Genomic DNA, 17,450 nt, shown 5'->3' on the forward strand with positions numbered 1-17,450 from the left:
TGTGATTCCAAGGCAAGTACAGTACAGTATTTGTTACCATCGCATGAGATAAATATTTGTGTTTGTATTTGTCACCATTGCATGAAATAAATCTGTTGCTAATTCTCTAACCTCTTCTCCATGATTCTGAATCCTTATATAAATTTGAGGTGCTTTCATCATTCATTGGAGCCAGATGTCACCTGTTTACACTCTGTATTACATAGAATATTCTAAAACAGGGGTTGGCAAACATTTGGCCTGTGGGCCAGATATGGCCCATTGCCTGTTTTATTGTACAGCTTGTGAGCTAAGAATGGTTTTTATAATTTCTTCTAATGGTTGAAAAAAATCAAAAGAATAAAAATATTTAAAACACATGATAATTACATGAAATTTAGATTTCAGTGTTCATACATAAAGTTTTATTGGAACACAGCCATGCTCATTTACCTCTGTGTGTTGTCTGTGGCTGCTTTTGTATTACAAGGGCAGAGTTGAGTAGTTTTAACAAGAGACTTCATGGAGCGCAAAGCCTGAAATACTACTATGTGGTCCTTTGCGGAAAAAGTTTGCCACAAGTTTTTCTGGACTATAAGTCTGGGCAATTGAAGTATGGCAGTATGCATGTTTCTGAAGCCCTGGATAGAGCACTAGAAGCGTTTTGTCTGAATATGCAGCTTGTTTGTGCATTTTTGGAGGCTCCCCAATGCTCAACAGTTCTTTTTCATCCTGGTGACCTGGGGAGGGCCTCACTCTGGAATACATTCTTACTTTGTAGTTCAGGAGCTACAAGTACCAAAACGTCACTTCTGCTAATGCCTCACTTGGCCGTCACACACCAAACTCTTCTATCCAGATATTACAGTACGGGGGAAGAATGACCGTGATATGTTTGCTTGGATGGGGACTCTCATTTACTTGGAGGGAGGAACTCAAGAAGCATTTTTGGGTTGCAGGTTGTCTGGCATTTTGCTGTGCATTTCATTGTAATTTCTCACCAGGGAAACACTGCTTGCTCTCCTGGCTGGGTTTACTTCATTTCTATCATCTTTCCTTTCTTGTTTTAATAATTCCAACTTCATCTTGCCTTCTCCTTTGCTTCATTTTGAAAGAGTCCCAATTTGCTTTTCTTGCCAATTCTCTACTTAGTTTTGCCAGAGCTCAAAAATTCTTCTTGGGGGTGATGTCATTTTCATGTTTATCTTTCTTCTCTCGCATGACTTAATCAAATAAGTACGTAGATTATAATTTGTAAACAGTGTTCTGAGGGAATTAATTGATCATCATCATATTCTTTTAAAAGGACCGTGGCCAGTTTTAGCCTCGGTTAACTTCAGTCAGTTTGTACAATAGCAATGGAATGTTTTGGCGTCTATTGGAGCAGGCGTGGACCATATATGTTCTATAGGCTTTTCAGAAATTCTATTCAGAAATTATGTGAACCAGATGGTACCCTTTTGATATGCCAGACATGCCTACTTAAAGAAATATGGGGCATTTATTCTCCTTAGGAGACTTAGAGGGGGTTCTTTGGGAATGTAGATCAGCCAAAATTGTCCTAATTGAAAAATTCTTTGGAGTTTGTCATCAAAATAAGGAGTGTACTATCAGAAGACCAGCATAGATTTTGCGGGAACAAATATTACTGGATTTGTTTGATTTACTTCTCTGAGAATGAAAAGCCCCATAGGCTTAGGTAAAAGAGGATATAATCCTTGAGATGCTTTTATTTTGATAGGTCCATGGATTCGCTCACTTAGGCCTCTTCGGGGACACTTTCAGCAGTGAGAGTATGTGGATGTGAGGTGGGTGAGGGAGATGGCATGGGTCCTAGGGAATGAACAGACAGTGAGGGCCAATTCATTAAACCGAAAGCTGAAGGGACAGGGTCTAGTCATTCTGAGAAGACCGGACTTCAGGAGAACTTGCAGATCATGGCAGGGGCTGAACCTACGGGAGGGCAACTGTTAGATTTCCTCTGAGCAGGGAGAAGGTGTACATGAGTCATAGTTACGTCTAAGCACAGAGATTTGGGATTCAGCAAGGATTGCAGAGGAGGAGATAGTGTCTTTCTGCAGGTAATATGAAGAGCACAGTGGAACTGGAAGCCCCAGCCAGGTGGGGAGAGCTGAGTCTGGTTGGCTGTCTGCACTGGCACTTGCTGGGGACTTTGGGGAAATGTCTTTCAGTGCCTCAGTTTTCTTACCTGCAAATTGGAGTTAATACCTCGAAGGGCTGATGGGTTTGTGCTGCTTACAAAGTATTTGGCTCAATTCTAACTTGTGATGTTGTGCTGAAGCTTAGAAATCACGTATCTCAAGTGCTTTATACATGATATATGGTTTAATTAATGGGAGCTTTAGTGTAGTAATCATTTAGCATACTGGTTAAGAGTTTGAGTTCAGAATCAGAGAGACCTGGCTGGAGTCCCAGCTCAGCCATTTTGGTAGCTGTGTGATGGTGAACGAGTCACGTGCCCTATGTAAGCTTCACTCTCCTCTTCCGTATACTAGGGTAAAGAGCAGCTCCAACATGGTAGACTCAACTTTGGGGATTAAATGAGCTAATGCACATGAGGTGCTCAGCACAAGGCTTGGCCCATAATAAATGTGTAATAAATGCTAGCTGATAACTTTCTCCACTGACCTCCTGCCTGGAACAGAAAATGAAATTCTGCTTCTTAAAACCAAATGTTACAAGCTTCATCCTTATAAACCAACTGCGTTTAGAAATGTCCTCTTTCTACTTTTCTCTGGGTTCCTGGGGAGCAGAACGCCTGCTTGGGTGATGACTTATGTCTCTCAAATCCTCTCTACCCCTCCATGATATCACACATTTCCGTCGTACAGCATGTACTAAGGTCTGCACTTAATTTATGATATAAGAGCCAGGTGCATATTTTCAGGACCCTTCAAAGGCTGCGTATATTTGGGATTGACTCTGAAGGGGGAATCCCCTGTTGTTTCATTCATACAGTAGGTATAGCCTGATGGTTAGAGTGTGGGTTAGTATGACTGGGCTGCGTCGCTTGCTTTCTTGGTTTGCACTCCACTGTAAGCAGACCTCGATTTATGTAGAGGTAGAGTGTGTGTGTGTGTATGTGTGTGGGGGGGGGGGTGTGTGGTGTTGATGTTGTTGTTCTTGCAGTGATCCGAGGAAAACTAGCAGGGGAGTAGGGACAGTGACAGGGAGGAGACGGAAGCCAATCAAGGTGCACTATTAATCAACTCAGTTACCGTGGATGGTAACTGGAACTCATTCTTCCTAGGGAACTCTCACAGACAGCATAGAAGCCACCTGAGAGTTATCCCAGCAAAGGCAGGAAGCTGGGGGATTTATCCACCAACTGCCCTGCCCATCATTGGCTGAGGACTGTTTCTGAGATGTTAACTCTCTGGCACTTCCAATTTGCCTGGCACATGGTCTAATGTTGTTCCTTTGGTTGGGGGTAAAAAGGCCTCCAGACTGAAAGTTGCAGGTGTTTGTAGTAACAGACTTGATCTTGTAGAATTGAGTCCTGGGGGCCATCAGTGGGGCACTGACAGCATCTGCTCTCCTGTCTAAGGTGGAAGTCTGTCTCTGCCACCTACCAGCTCTGTGATCTGGGCCACACTACTTATTATGCCTGAGTTTCCTCATCTGTAAAATGAAGATAATAATAATACCTCCTTCCCAGACTTGTGATGGGAATGAATTGGACGGATATGTGTAAGGCAACTTGGTAGAATGCTTGCCATGTCATAATTGCTAAATAAATGCTAACTTTTCTTATTTTGTGATTATTCATTGAGCTTCTTCAGGTTCTTTTTCAGTGTAATAAAATTCACCATGTTTATTGTGATATAAGATGAAGATTCTTTGGATGGAAACTAATTAGTTGTTTCTTTGGGCGTCAGATTATTTCCCCAATTTTTATTTATTTGAAAACTGTTAAACAAAAATGCAATCTATTTTAGGGTTAAAAAAATCCTCTTTAATTCTATCACCCTTCAATTATTACTTTTATCTTTTTGTTCCTTTGGAGTCTGTTGATATAAATTCATATTTCTACACTGTTATAATAAATAATGGCAAAACTCAATTTTTATCACTGTTTGTTCTAAAAATAAAATAGCAACCCTGTACCCAGCATACTTTACAGATTTTATAAAGTTCTCACAGTTTATGAAGAAGATGCTGCCATTCCAATTTTATAGATGAGAAAACTGAGGCATGCAGACATTATGCAACTCTTTTCAAATCACACAGTTGTTACCTTGTGGGGCCAGCATAAGCCTGGGAGGATTGCAAGGCTTGGGCCTCCCCTCTGCTCTGTGTCTCTCATGGTGGCTGAGGTGGAATATAGCTTGGAAGTTCAGCCAGCCCTCAGTATCCTTGGGTTCCACATTTGTGGAGTCAACCAAAAGAAGGTCAGAAAAATTTGAGAAAAACACCAAAACATCTGGATTGAACATATGCAGACTTTTTCTTGTCATCATTCCCTAAACAATACAGAATAGCAAATATTTATATAGCATTTGCATTATATTAGTTATTATAAGTAATCTGGAGACAATTTAAGGTGCTGTATATGCAAAAATGTGCATAGATTATATGCAAATATGACTCCATTTTACATCAGAGGCTTGACCATTCAAGGATTTGTGTATCCTGTGGGAGTCCTGGAACCAATCCCCCATGGATACCGAGGGGTAGCTGTACATTTATTGGTGTGTGCCTTCTTGCCTGGTGCCTGTTTGTTCTTTTTGGATTAAGAGAAATAATTCCTGGCTGGGCACAGTGGCTCACACCTGTAATCCCAGCACTTTGGGAGGCCGAGGCGGGCGAATCACCTGAGGTTAGGAGTTCGAGACCAGGCTGGCCAACATGGCGAAACTTCCTCTCTACTGAAAACACAAAAATTAGCGGGCGTGGTGGTGGCCACCTGTAATCCCAGCTAGTCGGGAGGCTGAAGCAGGAGAACTGCTTGAACCCGGGAGGCGGAGGTTTCTGTGAGCCAAGATTGTACCACTGCACTCCAGTCTGGAGGATAGAGAGACATTCTGTCTGCTGAAATAATTATTTGCTGAAATTGTTTTCCAACAGATGACTTTAGGAATCAGATTTGACACTAGGACATTAGGTGGGCAATGGATTTCTAGTAATTTGTCAGCTTTGTTTTATTGAGGTGGAGCTGCATTTAAATTGCTACTTCTCCCTGCTGGTTTGGTTTAGTTCTCCTCAGAAATGGCTTACTTTATTTGTACTTGACTTGAGTTACGTTAAAGCAAGCAAAAATATTTCTTAAGAGCTGAAATTTCAGGTTGGCAAAAGGAAACAATGCAATCTTTAATCATATATCTGAAAGAGCACAGTGGTGCATTATGATGGCAGAACTTCATTCCCTAACCCTGTACAAAGGTTTTTAGAGACTAAAGGATTGATCATTTTTTTTCCCTGAGAAAACACCTCTTTTGACATGTGCAGAGAAATATATAATTTGGGTTGCAGTGAAAGAAAGCTACTCTTGCTATTTCTCTCTCCAAGAAGCTGTGCTCTTGGATTTAATATTTTCTACTGGAGACAGTTCTACTTGAAAGGCAAACATTACAAAAAAACCACTAGAGAGGCATTGAAATCTGTTGTGGGAAGGAGTCATTTTAAAATTTCTTATTAAAAGAAAATGGCACTGAAGAGGGGGGAGTCATTTCCAATTTATTACTTAACAGAAAGATGAGCAATTTGTCCTCTCAGCAATAGTGTTTCTGTCAGATTACCTGTTTGCCATTTCCTTGCCAACACTGGGTCTTGCCATTCTTTTGAAATGTTTGCTCTTGTGATCTATTAAAAAATTTGTATATATTGATTTTACATATGTGCTGATCATTTGCATTTCTTTTGTGAATTGCCTTTTGATATTTTCCATTTTTAAATTGTCATTTTCAAATTTACCTTTGTATATGAAATATATTAATCCATCATCATATATCTTGTAATGGTTTATTTAGCTGATCCTTTGTGGTTGTTGCAAGCTTTTTTGTGTATTGTTTTACAGTTTGCAGTTTTTGTCACAAATTAAATCCATTTTTTGGGTTATAAAGTAGGCTTTACTTTTTATATATTCTGTTCTTTTCTATACCGGTGGAAATCTTGCTATTAATGTATACTGCCTCCCCCAGGGTTTGTTTTCCAAATCTCTTTTCTTTCTACAAACATATTAATCTGTTGAGCTTTCCTAAGTTTGTTTTTTTTTTTTTTTTTTTGATTCAAAGTTTTGCTCTTGTTGCCCAGGCTGGAGTGCAATGGCGCGATCTCGGCTCACTGCAGCCTCCACCTCCCGGGTTCAAGCGATTCTCCTGCCTCAGCCTCCTGAGTAGCTGGGATTACAGGCATGCACCACCACACCTGGCTAACTTTTTGTATTTTTAGTAGAGGCGAGGTTTCATCATGGCCAGGGTGGTCTTGAACTCGTGACCTCAGGTGATCCGCCCGCCTCAGCTTCCCAGAGTGCTGGAATTACAGGCATGAGGCACCACGCTCGGCCGAGCCTTCTAAAGTTTTGAGAGAATTTTCTCAAGTTTGTGTTCTAAGTCTCTGATTTGGTTTCCTTTGATATGCGAGCTAGTTTTTCTATGCCATACCATTTTTAATGTGAACAGTTCTGTTCTAGGAATAGAAATCTTGATCTCAATTTGTCCTTCTTCCAGGGGGCAATGTCATCAAGAATCCAACCTGGAAATCGGAATCAGTGCACTGTTTTGACTTTTCCTTCCCTTGCCTTCTGTGAGTTTGTTTTTATGGTCATACTTTGATTTCTCCAATTGGTTCTCTTATTTTAAATGACTGAGTTTCTTCATATGTTGGATTATTTTCTCCTATGCTCTTCAAAGAAAGTGGCTTTAGTGTGTCTAGTTTCAGCAGGTGAGATATAGTCTGTTGTCAGCCCAGACAGGGTGAGAAGGGAGAGCTTCAGATTGATAGTCTAGCTTTCTCAAAGGAAGGTTGCAAATGGAGGGCCTTGCTCTAGACCAGTGTGGCCCAGTGCAAACTTTCTGTGCTGATGGAAATGTTCTTGGATCTGAGCTGTCTGGTATGATAGCCACTCACCATGCATGACTACTGAGCGTTTGAAATGTGGCTAGTGCAAGTGAGATGGATTTCTAAACTTTTATTTACTTTTAATTAATTAAAACATAAATTTAAACGACCACATGTGGCCAGTGGCTATGTATTAGATAGCACGGTCATCGTGAGGACAGGCTTCCTGTGTGATTTGTTTACTGTTGTGCTCCCAGCCCCAGTACGTTTCACAAAGTAGACACTCAATATTCATAGAAATTAATGGATGCAGCAAGGGGAAATCTCTGGTAGGGCTTCTTTCCTTGCTGTGCCAAGAGTTCCTTTTCTTCTGCCCAAAGTTAGAGAAGTCACGTTACCCTCATCAGTCACTACCACAAGTGCTGTTGGTAGGGGCATCTGTAGGATTCCCATCCCCATGGCCCTTTTTATGTCCTACTGTGTATGCCAGTCTGACCAGTGAGATCAATCCATCCTTGTCTTAGGAATTCCTGCCTGCTTTCTGTCTTTCAGAAATTTCTCAAAGCTGCTGCCAGGAAGTTGGGAGTTGTCCTAGTTTGTAAAGCTGATCTAGATACTTCCCAGTTTTATAGTCCTGTGGCCATTCCAGGGAGAATGTTGGTGCTAGAGAGAAAAGAACTGAGATCTGTGTTTTGAATCAAGAGCCTACTGTCGTCTTTCTGTGTTTTAATGGCTTACTATATCTTGATGCAAAAGCTTCAGTGTTTACAAAGCTCCACTACTGATTGTATCTTTCAGCAATCTCAAATGACCCTCTTTAATCTCATTTTCTGCCTTCTTCTTATACCCAGAATGATACAAATATTACCCCCTAATTTAATTTTTTCCTCACATTTGCCCTCATCTTTTGGTGTAATACTATGGTGTTACTTTAAAGGGTTTTTAAGGAGCAGGTAATTTATGTTTGAACCAATTTTGATTGTCTTTGCGTATTATTTAATAAGGAAATCTAAACCATACGTACTATAGACACAGTGGTATGTCTGGTCATCTGCCATTTGGTTTTCCTTGTTTTTTGCTTTCAGTCCTGTCTTTACATTATCATTACATTTACTTTTATCTTGTACTTTTGTTTGGATCATAGTTATGCCATTTCTAATTTTAGTAGTGGATCCTATTAAATTTTTTAAAAATCCGTATTAAGTCTATATTGTTGAAATTGCTGAAGTCAGTAAAAATAGTTTTTTTTTTTTTTCACTCTCCCTGATAGACAATCCCACATTTCTTTGTTTTGGATGTTTTTTTGTATCTCTTTTCTTTTCTTCTATTTCCTGAGACTTTTGGCAATCTAATCTAGAACTATTCAAGTCAGCATTTCACAAATAACCTCAGTGATTTTCTTTTGTGTTTCTCTTCATAATCCTGTTATGAATTATGCATGCATTTATATTAAACTTAGTTGATGCTCACTTTGCCATTTTGAGTTCTTAGGTTTTCCAACTGTCTCTGACATGAAGCACATTTTCAAGTACATTCTTCAAGAAGCATACACCATATGTTTTCTGAGATTTTGCATATTTAAAACATTTTTTTTTGGTTGCCTTCTGTTGCGAACAACAATGTGTCTTAATATAGTAGTTTTAAAGTCACAAGTGTTTAAATATTAAAATGTAGATATTGATGCATTATCTTCCAAAACCTCCTGTTGGGGGTAAATATTGAGGCCATCCTGATTTGTATTCCCTTGCAGATAATCTCTCTGTCTCTTATTTTCTCGCCTTTGAATTCTGATGACTCCTTATGTGTCCTTGAGACTAAAAAATGTCACCAGAACATGTCTATCAGTGTATCTCTTTCCATTAATTTTGCTTAATATATGAGGAACCATGCAAACTGAAATCTGTTTTCAACTGAGGAAAGTGGTTTTTTCTGGTAAGTTCTTATTTATTGTTTGGATACTATTTGTGTGGGTTTTATTTTGGGAAGAAATAGTTATACATGGGTTGGATGTTTCTTCTGTGTTTCTTCATCTGTTAATGTAGGTGCCTCAACAAATATGGGGAAGAATAATGAAAAAGTGTTGTGTTCTTTGCGATGATTTTTGTTTTTAGGTAATTTTTTGCCCCATTTTTGAAATATTTCTCCTCTTTTTCCATTGGTTGCATTTTTTAGCATTGTAAAATGTGTGAAGTTTATTTATTCATTTATTTTTTTGAGGTGGGGTCTTGCTCTGTTGCCCAGGCTAGAGTACAGTGGCATGATCCTGGCTCCCTGCAGCCTCCACCTTCCAGGCTCAAGCAATCCTCCTGCCTCAGCCTCCCAAGTCGCTGGAACTACAGGCGTATGCCACCACACCTAGCTAGTTTGGTTTTTTTGGCATTTTTTTATTATAGAGTCAGGGTCTCCCTGTGTTGTCCAGGCTGGTCTCGAACTCCTGGGCTCAAGCCATCCTCCCGCCTTGGCCTCTCAAAGTGCTGAGATTACAGGCGTGAGCCACCATGCCTGGCCAGAAGTTTACTTTTTACTGCCTACCATGTGGATTTGTCTTTTTAAATTTCTATTATGAGAAATTTTATACATACAGAAAACTAAAGAGAAAAATACTATGAATACCTCTACACCATCACATAGATTAACAGGTATTAACATTTTGCCATCTTTGCTTTATCTTGTTTTATTCCTGAAGCATTTTAACAGACCACATAACATTTCATTCCCAATACTTCAGTATGCACATCTGAAAAATAAGGGCCTTTCTCTTAGGCCTTTCTCTAACCATGCTACCACTATCACACCTAACAATGATTTTTTATGTCCTCCAATGCCCAGCCTATATTCAAATTTCTCTAATATTCTCCAAATGTCTTTTATGGCCAGCCTGTATGAACCTGGATCTAACCAAAGACCATACATTGCATTTGATAGTTACGTCTCTTATACTGCTTTTTTTTAAATTAAAATTTACATAACATAAAGTTAGCCATTTTAAGATGAATAATTCAGTGGCATTTAGTACAGTCACAGTGTTGTACAATGATCATCTCTATCTAGTTCTAAAACATTTTCATCACCCCAAAGTAAAACCTCATACCCTTTAAGCAGTTACTCCTTATTTCCCACTCATCCAGCTCCTGGGAATCACTAATCTATCCTCTGCCTCTGTGGATTTACTTACTCTGGATATTTTATATGAATGGAATTGTACAATATGTGACCTTTTGTGTTTTGCTTCTTTTACTTAGCACAATGTTTTTGATATTCATCCATATTGTAGCATGTATCAGTACTTTATTCCTTTTCATGACTGAATAATATTCCATTGTATAAATATACCATAATTTGTCTGTTCATTTATCTATTGTGGACATTTGGGTTTTTCTCCCTTTTGGTTATTGGAAATAGTGTTGCAATGAATACTTACCCTAGTCAGCTCAGACTGCTATAACAAAATACTGGAAACTGGGTGGCTTAAATAACAGATGTTTATTTTTCAGTTATGGAGGCTGGGAAGTCCAAGATCAAGGCACAGGAAAATTTGGCTTTTGGAAAGGGCCTGCTTCCTGGCTTGCAGATGGCTACCTTCTCCCTGTGTCTTCACATGGCAGAGAGAGAGAGAGCACTCTGGCCTCTCTTTCTCTTCTTTATAAGCACGCCAGTCCCATCATGGGGTCCCTACCCTTGTCTCTCTTCTAAACCTGATAACCTCCCCAAAGCCCTGCTTCTAAATACAACCATATTAGGAGTTAGAGCTTCAACAAATGAATTTGGGAGGACATAAACATTCAGTCCATACAATACTCATGTACAAGTATTTGCATCCTGTTTTCAATTATTTGGGGTATATACCCTGAGTGGAATTGCTGGGTTATTCTTAAATGTTTTAATCTTGAAAAATTTTTAACCGGTTTACCTGTTTTTTTTTTTTCTTTCTTGTTCCTTCTTGTTCTTTTCCTGCAATGACATCAATTTGATAACATGACTAGTTCAGTCGTCCCATCTTTTGGCTTGGCCTGATTGTTCCTCTTGTTCTTCTTCAGTATGTTCCTCTGTGCGTTGCATGTCTTATAATTTGGGTACCATGTTTTTATTTTCTCTGCAGTCTCTTTTTTCCCTCAGTTTACTGTTCGATATATTTGCCTCTTCTGTTTGGTATGTGGACTATTTTGGGGGAATGTGCCCTTATTTTCTATTGGGAACCCAAAGAAGTTTCTGTACTTTCCTGCAATAAATCTATGTGCAAGAATGTTTTTGCTCTTTTTTTGGGGGGGAACTGCTTCTGTCCTCTTATGCTTCAAATTCTGGTCATAGGCATCAGACTGTTGTGTTTCTCCTTCCTTATCCGTGAATAGACCTAGTGTTGGCACACGGATGTGATACACTGGGCATTTGCAGTGTACCACTGACCCTGGCACAATGCCTTCTCATATCTGAGGCCAGGGGCTGAGCTGGTGGCACCGCCAATGGGACATTCCTGGTCTGTGGCCCATCCCAGGCAACTCTTTTTGGCTGACATAGTTTTTCTCTTCTCTCACTATCCATTTCTTTTTTTCTTTCTTTTTTTAATTTTCTTTTCTTTTCTTTTCTTTTTTTTTTTTTTTTCTGAGACAGAGTCTTGCTCTGTCGCCAGGCTGGAGTGCAGTGGCACGATCTCAACTCACTGCAACCTTCGCCTCCTGGGTTCAAGCGATTCCCCTGCCTCAGCCTCCCATGTAGCTGGGATTACAGGCACATGCCACCAAGCCCGGCTAATTTTTTTTTGTATTTTAGTAGAGATGGGGTTTCACCATGTTGGCCAAGATGGTCTCGATCTCCTGACCTCGTGATCCGCCTGCTTTGGCCTCCCAGAGTGCTGGGATTACAGGTGTGAGCCACTGTGCCCAGCCTCTTCTCTCACTATCCATTTCTGACAAATGAAAAAAATGGATGTGGGTCCTGCAGAACCTGAGGCCGGCTCTGACCAGTCTTTCATGGATGCATACACCTGCCTGCAGGCGCTGCTCCCAGGTGAGAAGGTTGCATGCCTCAGAAGGCAGTTAGCCTGGGCATCTGTGCACCAGGCCAAGTTCCTGCCTAGGGGCTGCAGATTTGTGATGAATGCAGAACTAAAGTTATTGAGGAAACCAAAAAACTTGACCTGGGAGTGCTTATGTGGTTTGGATGGGATTCCTTGAGGCTTTTGTGGAGGAGCAGTCCATGGGGTGAGGGTGTCCGTGGGTCACTGTTAGCCCATATGGTGCTCTTTGTATGAGTTAGAAAAATACGCCTGTTCCTCAACACACTTTACTTTCATGCGGGGGAAAACTCTCCTATCCTGAGTTGGTTAGAGCTGGTGATTTGACAGCCGCCTGCTGGAAAATTGTATGATAAGTGCACAAATCTGCTTCAGGAGGGTGTGCTCCCTTCCATGTGGCACAGTTGTCACCCCCTGCCCAGCTGCCTGTGCAGCCACTTTGGGTTTTGTGGCTGATGTTCACTAGCCACTGACTATACATCTGAATTTCTTCCTGTCAGTGGAAAATCCTTCTGATTTGGGCATATGGTCAACTTTTTATTTTTCATAACTGTTGCTACCCCTTCCCTCCATTTTTATTAGTTTTCATGGGGACTCAAGTGAGCATCCAGGCACTGTTGCTGATCTGCCTCCCTGACCCAGAAGACCATGTTGGCTTTTGGACAAAGATCCTGGATAGTTCTGAAGCTATGATGCTGTGCACCAGGGTTGAATGGGGGTCCTGGGGGTCCTGAGAGTCCAGCATTGCTTGTGCTAGCAGCTCATAGCAGCTCAGCTTGTGTAGCAGAATGGCTGCCTCGTAATAGATAGCCATCTGCTTTTCAGTTTATGGAAGGCTTCATTTCTTCTGACCGCATTCTGACAGGCAGGTGTTACATCTTTTGTGACTCTTAAGGTCATGAGGCTGGTTCTTGGGTTTGACTCTGGGAATCATGCTCATTGATCTGCTTTTCCTAATCATGTCAGTGAATACCTACACGTGAAGAAAACGCAAGCTGCACAGTAAAGCAAAGGAAGAAAGTAAAAACCACCTCAAATTTCCATGATACAGGAAAAACTTCTGTGAACCTCCACTTCCCCATCCTGGCCCCATTTCCTGTTTCCACCCTCATCCCGTTTGCTTTTCCAGGATCTTTACTGCTTCCTTTGATGGGGGTGAGGACTCTCCCTAACCACCCCACCTCCTGCGGGAACTGTTACCCCATCCATAGCCAGCATTTGATAGCCCAAGGGCAGGTTTATGTATTTGCAAATGACATTGTTCTTCTATAACTAAAAACGTAAAGATCCTTTCGTATTAAATAGTCCAGTGTCCCTAGGGCACAATGCTTTTGGATTTCAGCCTGCTTCTCCTTTGTGATCTTGGGAAAGTCACTAACCCTTCTGGGCCTCTATCTGTATTTAAAATGAAGAGGCTGAACCAAAATGCCCTTTCCAGGTGAAAGCAAGTGGGGAAGTTAGACCTATTTAGGGAATAGAGAGCAGCCTGTGGGACCGGTTTGTGCCTATTGTTGGTGCAGTTTAGTAGGAATTGTCAGAAGCCGATAGATAGATAGATAGATAGATAGATAGATAGATAGATAGATAGATAGATAATAGATAGATGACTGATAGATGATAGATAGATGACAATAGATGATAGATTATAAATTGATGATTGATAGATCAATAGATAGATAGATAAAAGGGAACCAAATACTGTCTCTGTGGCCTGAGCATTTTTGCCAGGCAGGGGGAATCGCATCTTTGGTGACAGAGTTGTATGGCCCACAGAGGCCAGCTAAGAGATTGGGAGAAGGTTGTTGACCTTGTGTGGGAACCAACCTCAGGGCATGGATGAGGTTGGGGCGCTTTAGGGGTCTCCGCTCTTGGTGTTTGGACTCCCCTTCTCTGTGGGTCTAAGCTGGCTTCCTTCTGCTGTGGGACTGTGTTAACACTGCTGCTTTAGTGATTTTGCATTTTTTTTTCTTTTTTTCCGCTGACCCTCATTAGCAGAGGTTTTGTTCTTACACACTGCATTGTCCCAGTGACTTCTTATATACCAGTCACTGGTGGATAAATGCCAGAGGGACACTGAGGGCTCATCAGGAGGGCTCAGCCTCCTCTCAGAGAGGAAGCCAAGGTGGCCAAATTACAATTTGTTTTTTCTGGTAAATGTCATGGGTAGGAAATGTTATTTGTGAGTCTGAAATATCCACCAAGGGCAGAGGGTGCCCTGAAGACAAACAGGAATTGAGTGCTCATTTTCTTGGCCCTGAAGTGATGCGTCGCCTCTGTGATGTCACAATTGGCCCCCCTACAATCTAGTTCAGCCTAGCACAGTATATGACGGTGGTCACTGGCTTTCTATCTGGGCAGGATAGCACCTGTACATCAGGGAAAACAGACCAAACTCTCACAAGCGCAATATCATCGTTTGGAATTTGTTCACTTTTAATTACAGGAGATTTTAAGTGAATAAGACCATTTTCCCAAGAGCAGTGTCATAAACATTGAGGACCCTCTTAAATCAGAAGATGAATTAATGGATGGAATCTTTGCTGGGATAATATGCAAACAAGCTAATGTGTGCCTTACCTGGACCTCCCAACAGGTAATAGATGGGAAAACGTTAAGGGGGAGTAGTTGGGGAAGAACAATAAACTTGGCAAAGCCATTCTCATCAGCACAGAAGCACTGAAAGAAGGTACAGATCTTCATGGTGAAAAGTGGGAAGGGTTGTATTAGCAAGGGGTGATGACTGACAAAGACCTAAGGTCTAATGTCTAATGTGTGCTGGGGAGAGTCCGAGAATCCTGTGGGTACAAAGAAATGTAAGACATTAGAAGTCCTTATGTATGTTTTGGAGACAGAGTCCCTCAGCTCACCTGGTTAGTAAGCGTTTCTTGAATGAGTGAATTGGACAGTGTGGACTCCATTCTGCAAAAAGCTTGATTGGAGGCAAGTGGAAAGGACCTTGGAAAATTAACCAAAATACAATGAAGCTCTTTCCTAAATACCAGTGGCCAAAGAACTTCAACTTGTCAGTGTTGTATGAAGCACTTCATTGGACCGAATTGTCCTCTGAATTTAATGTTAGCATTCCTTCAAGAGTCTTGACTTTCTTTTTTTGCCTGCACTGCTGCATTACAGTGCAGTAAGGCAGACTTTTCTTGTGAAGTGGTATAGATAAGATTTAGAGGATCTGAACACCTCTCTGCTTTGGAATTCGTGGTAGCTAAAGTGTAAATAGATTCACACATCTGACATTCAAAGTCAGAAATTCACGTGGTCTTGCACTGTTCTGGTGTGCAAGTTGGTTTCAGAAGGGGCTTGGTGTTTGAAAGGTGCGGTAAGGAGTGGAAGAATCAATGCCATCTTCAGATGTTTGTTCCAAGTCACAAGCAAACCCTGCTTGAAATCTGCTGGCAAGGCCTTTGAGTCACACAGAGCCTGACTTGTTCACTTCATGTTTGTCCAGCTTCCACGGCATATGGAAGAAGTTGGTCAGCTTGGGAATATGCTGAATCAAGGAACATAACCAGCCAATGAGAGGGGGCTCAAGCTTCTTTCAAGCTGGGCAAACCTTTAGTTGTTAGAAGCCCATACTTCCTACGTGGTGGTATAGGAAGGACACAGATTTACCCGTAGCTTTCTTGCCAAAAAACAGAATTGTGATCTGATCAATCTTCCAACTATTTAATTTATAGAAAGTATGGGCCAGGCGTGGTGGCTCACGCCTGTAATCCCAGCACTTTGAGAGGCCTAGGCCGGCAGATCACCAGGTCAGGAGATCGAGACCATCCTGGCCAACACAATGAAACCCCGTCTGTACTAAAAATACAAAAGTTAGCTGGGTGTGGTGGCACGCACCTGTAATCCCAGCTACTCAGGAGGCTGAGGCAGGAGAATTGCTTGAACCTGGGAATCGGAGGTTGCAGTGAGCCAAGATCGCCACTGTACTCCAGCCTGGTGACACAGCAAGACTCCCTCTCAAAAAAAAAAAAAAAAAAAGTATGGAAGATAGGTGTTCATATCAAACAACACTATGGGAATGAAATCCATTGGATTTAGAATGTGGAAATTCTAAAAGATGCCACATTTCTTCAGTAAATACATGAAAAATAAAAGACGGGGGGAAGTGGTGTTAATGAAAGAAACTTTGAAGGGACTGTGGCAGATGCAATTGATGTTCTGCCTACCTTCACTCCACTTCTACCTCTATAGCTTGCTGGAGGCTGTGTGCCAGGAAAACCTGTGACCCTTTCCCCAAGGGCATTTATTCTGTCCCCAGGATTACACATGGTAAGTGGAGCAGAGTGCCTGAGAATTAATGGCCTAGATAGTTAATGTCTCTGGAAGCAGTGCTCAGCCAAAGATGGGTGGAGAGCTGGTGGACAAATACCCCAGCTTCCTTCCCTCTATCCCCCAGGGTTGGGAAAACTCTCAGTGGTGCCCCACACTGTTTTCCAGAGTTGCCCAGACAGACTGAGCTTCATTTGCCCCCGGCAGTGACGCACCCTTTGTTGGTGGTCCTCCCACTGTCTCACTTTCCGGTTCCCCTACCAGTTTCACTGGGGTCACCTCCCAAATAAACCATTTGCACTGAAATCATTGCCCAAGGGTCTGTTTCTGGGGGAAACCGAAGCAGGACACGGACAAATCAATCCATGGAACAAGTGAACCTTATTTCCATCTGGATTCAAACAACCCATCTGTCAAAAGGCATTTATGAGTTTAATGTAGAAACATGATCATAGATGGGATGTTAGATTATTTTAAATAATTGTTCTTTAATTTCTTTAGTTTTGATTATTGTTCTTTTTTTTTTTTTTTTTTTTAAAGGAGTGCTTATCTGCTAGAGATCCATGTTGCAGTATTTACAAATGAAATGATACGATGTCTGTGATTTGCTTTAAAATAATCCAGTGGTGGTGGTGGTGGTGGTGGAGGGGCACCAGGGAGGGGATCCAGGGACTATAAGGTGGGCAAAACTTTAATAACTGTTGAAGCTGGGTGATGGGGACATGGCGGTTCATTACACAGGTTTTGTGGTGTATTTAAAATCTTTCATAGTAAAATGTTAAAGAAAACAAAAAAAGCACATGTACACCTTTCTGGTCTCCCTCCTCTGAGGCAAAATTAAATGATCCTCTTCCCAGCCATGTCACCGTGACACATCGGCTCTGTCTTGGGGGATCAGTGGCTCAGCAAGTGAGTCCTTAGTGTCTCAGTTCATGGCCCTCCTCCATGCTGGTGGCCTTCACCTCCTCCATTGCATCCACCCATCCCATAGCCAGACTGGAGGCTTTGGCATCACCCAGACCTGCTTTAACCTAAGTTCTTAAATTTCATCCTGCGAGCTCCTGCCCTGAGCGATTCCTCTGGTTCTGTTGCAGCAACTTTCCAAACTGTAACTCCCCGTGCAATCATAACCCACTGTTAAGTACCAGAACTGCTG

The 17,450-nt window shown here is 41.5% G+C and overlaps 1 protein-coding gene across 4 annotated transcripts in view; it reads left to right on the top strand.

Moving 5' to 3' along the window:
* The window catches only part of SH3GL3 (SH3 domain containing GRB2 like 3, endophilin A3), a 159,855-nt gene that overhangs the window by 23,898 nt on the left and 118,507 nt on the right, over window positions 1–17,450 (top strand). For 3 of the 4 annotated variants that reach the window (XR_008657624.2, XR_008657625.2, XM_055277430.2), the window contains exon 2: window positions 14,454–14,603. The exons of the other annotated variant lie outside the window; for it this stretch is intronic. Coding sequence is in view for 1 of the 3 variants with exons in the window: in XM_055277430.2 (XP_055133405.2) it covers window positions 14,535–14,603 (69 nt within the window). In the remaining 2 variants the exon portion in view is untranslated. The remainder of the gene's footprint in view (window positions 1–14,453; window positions 14,604–17,450) is intronic. 4 annotated transcript variants of the gene reach the window in all.

This window comes from Symphalangus syndactylus, chromosome 5, assembly GCF_028878055.3.
Source record: "Symphalangus syndactylus isolate Jambi chromosome 5, NHGRI_mSymSyn1-v2.1_pri, whole genome shotgun sequence".
Lineage (NCBI taxonomy): Eukaryota > Metazoa > Chordata > Mammalia > Primates > Hylobatidae > Symphalangus > Symphalangus syndactylus.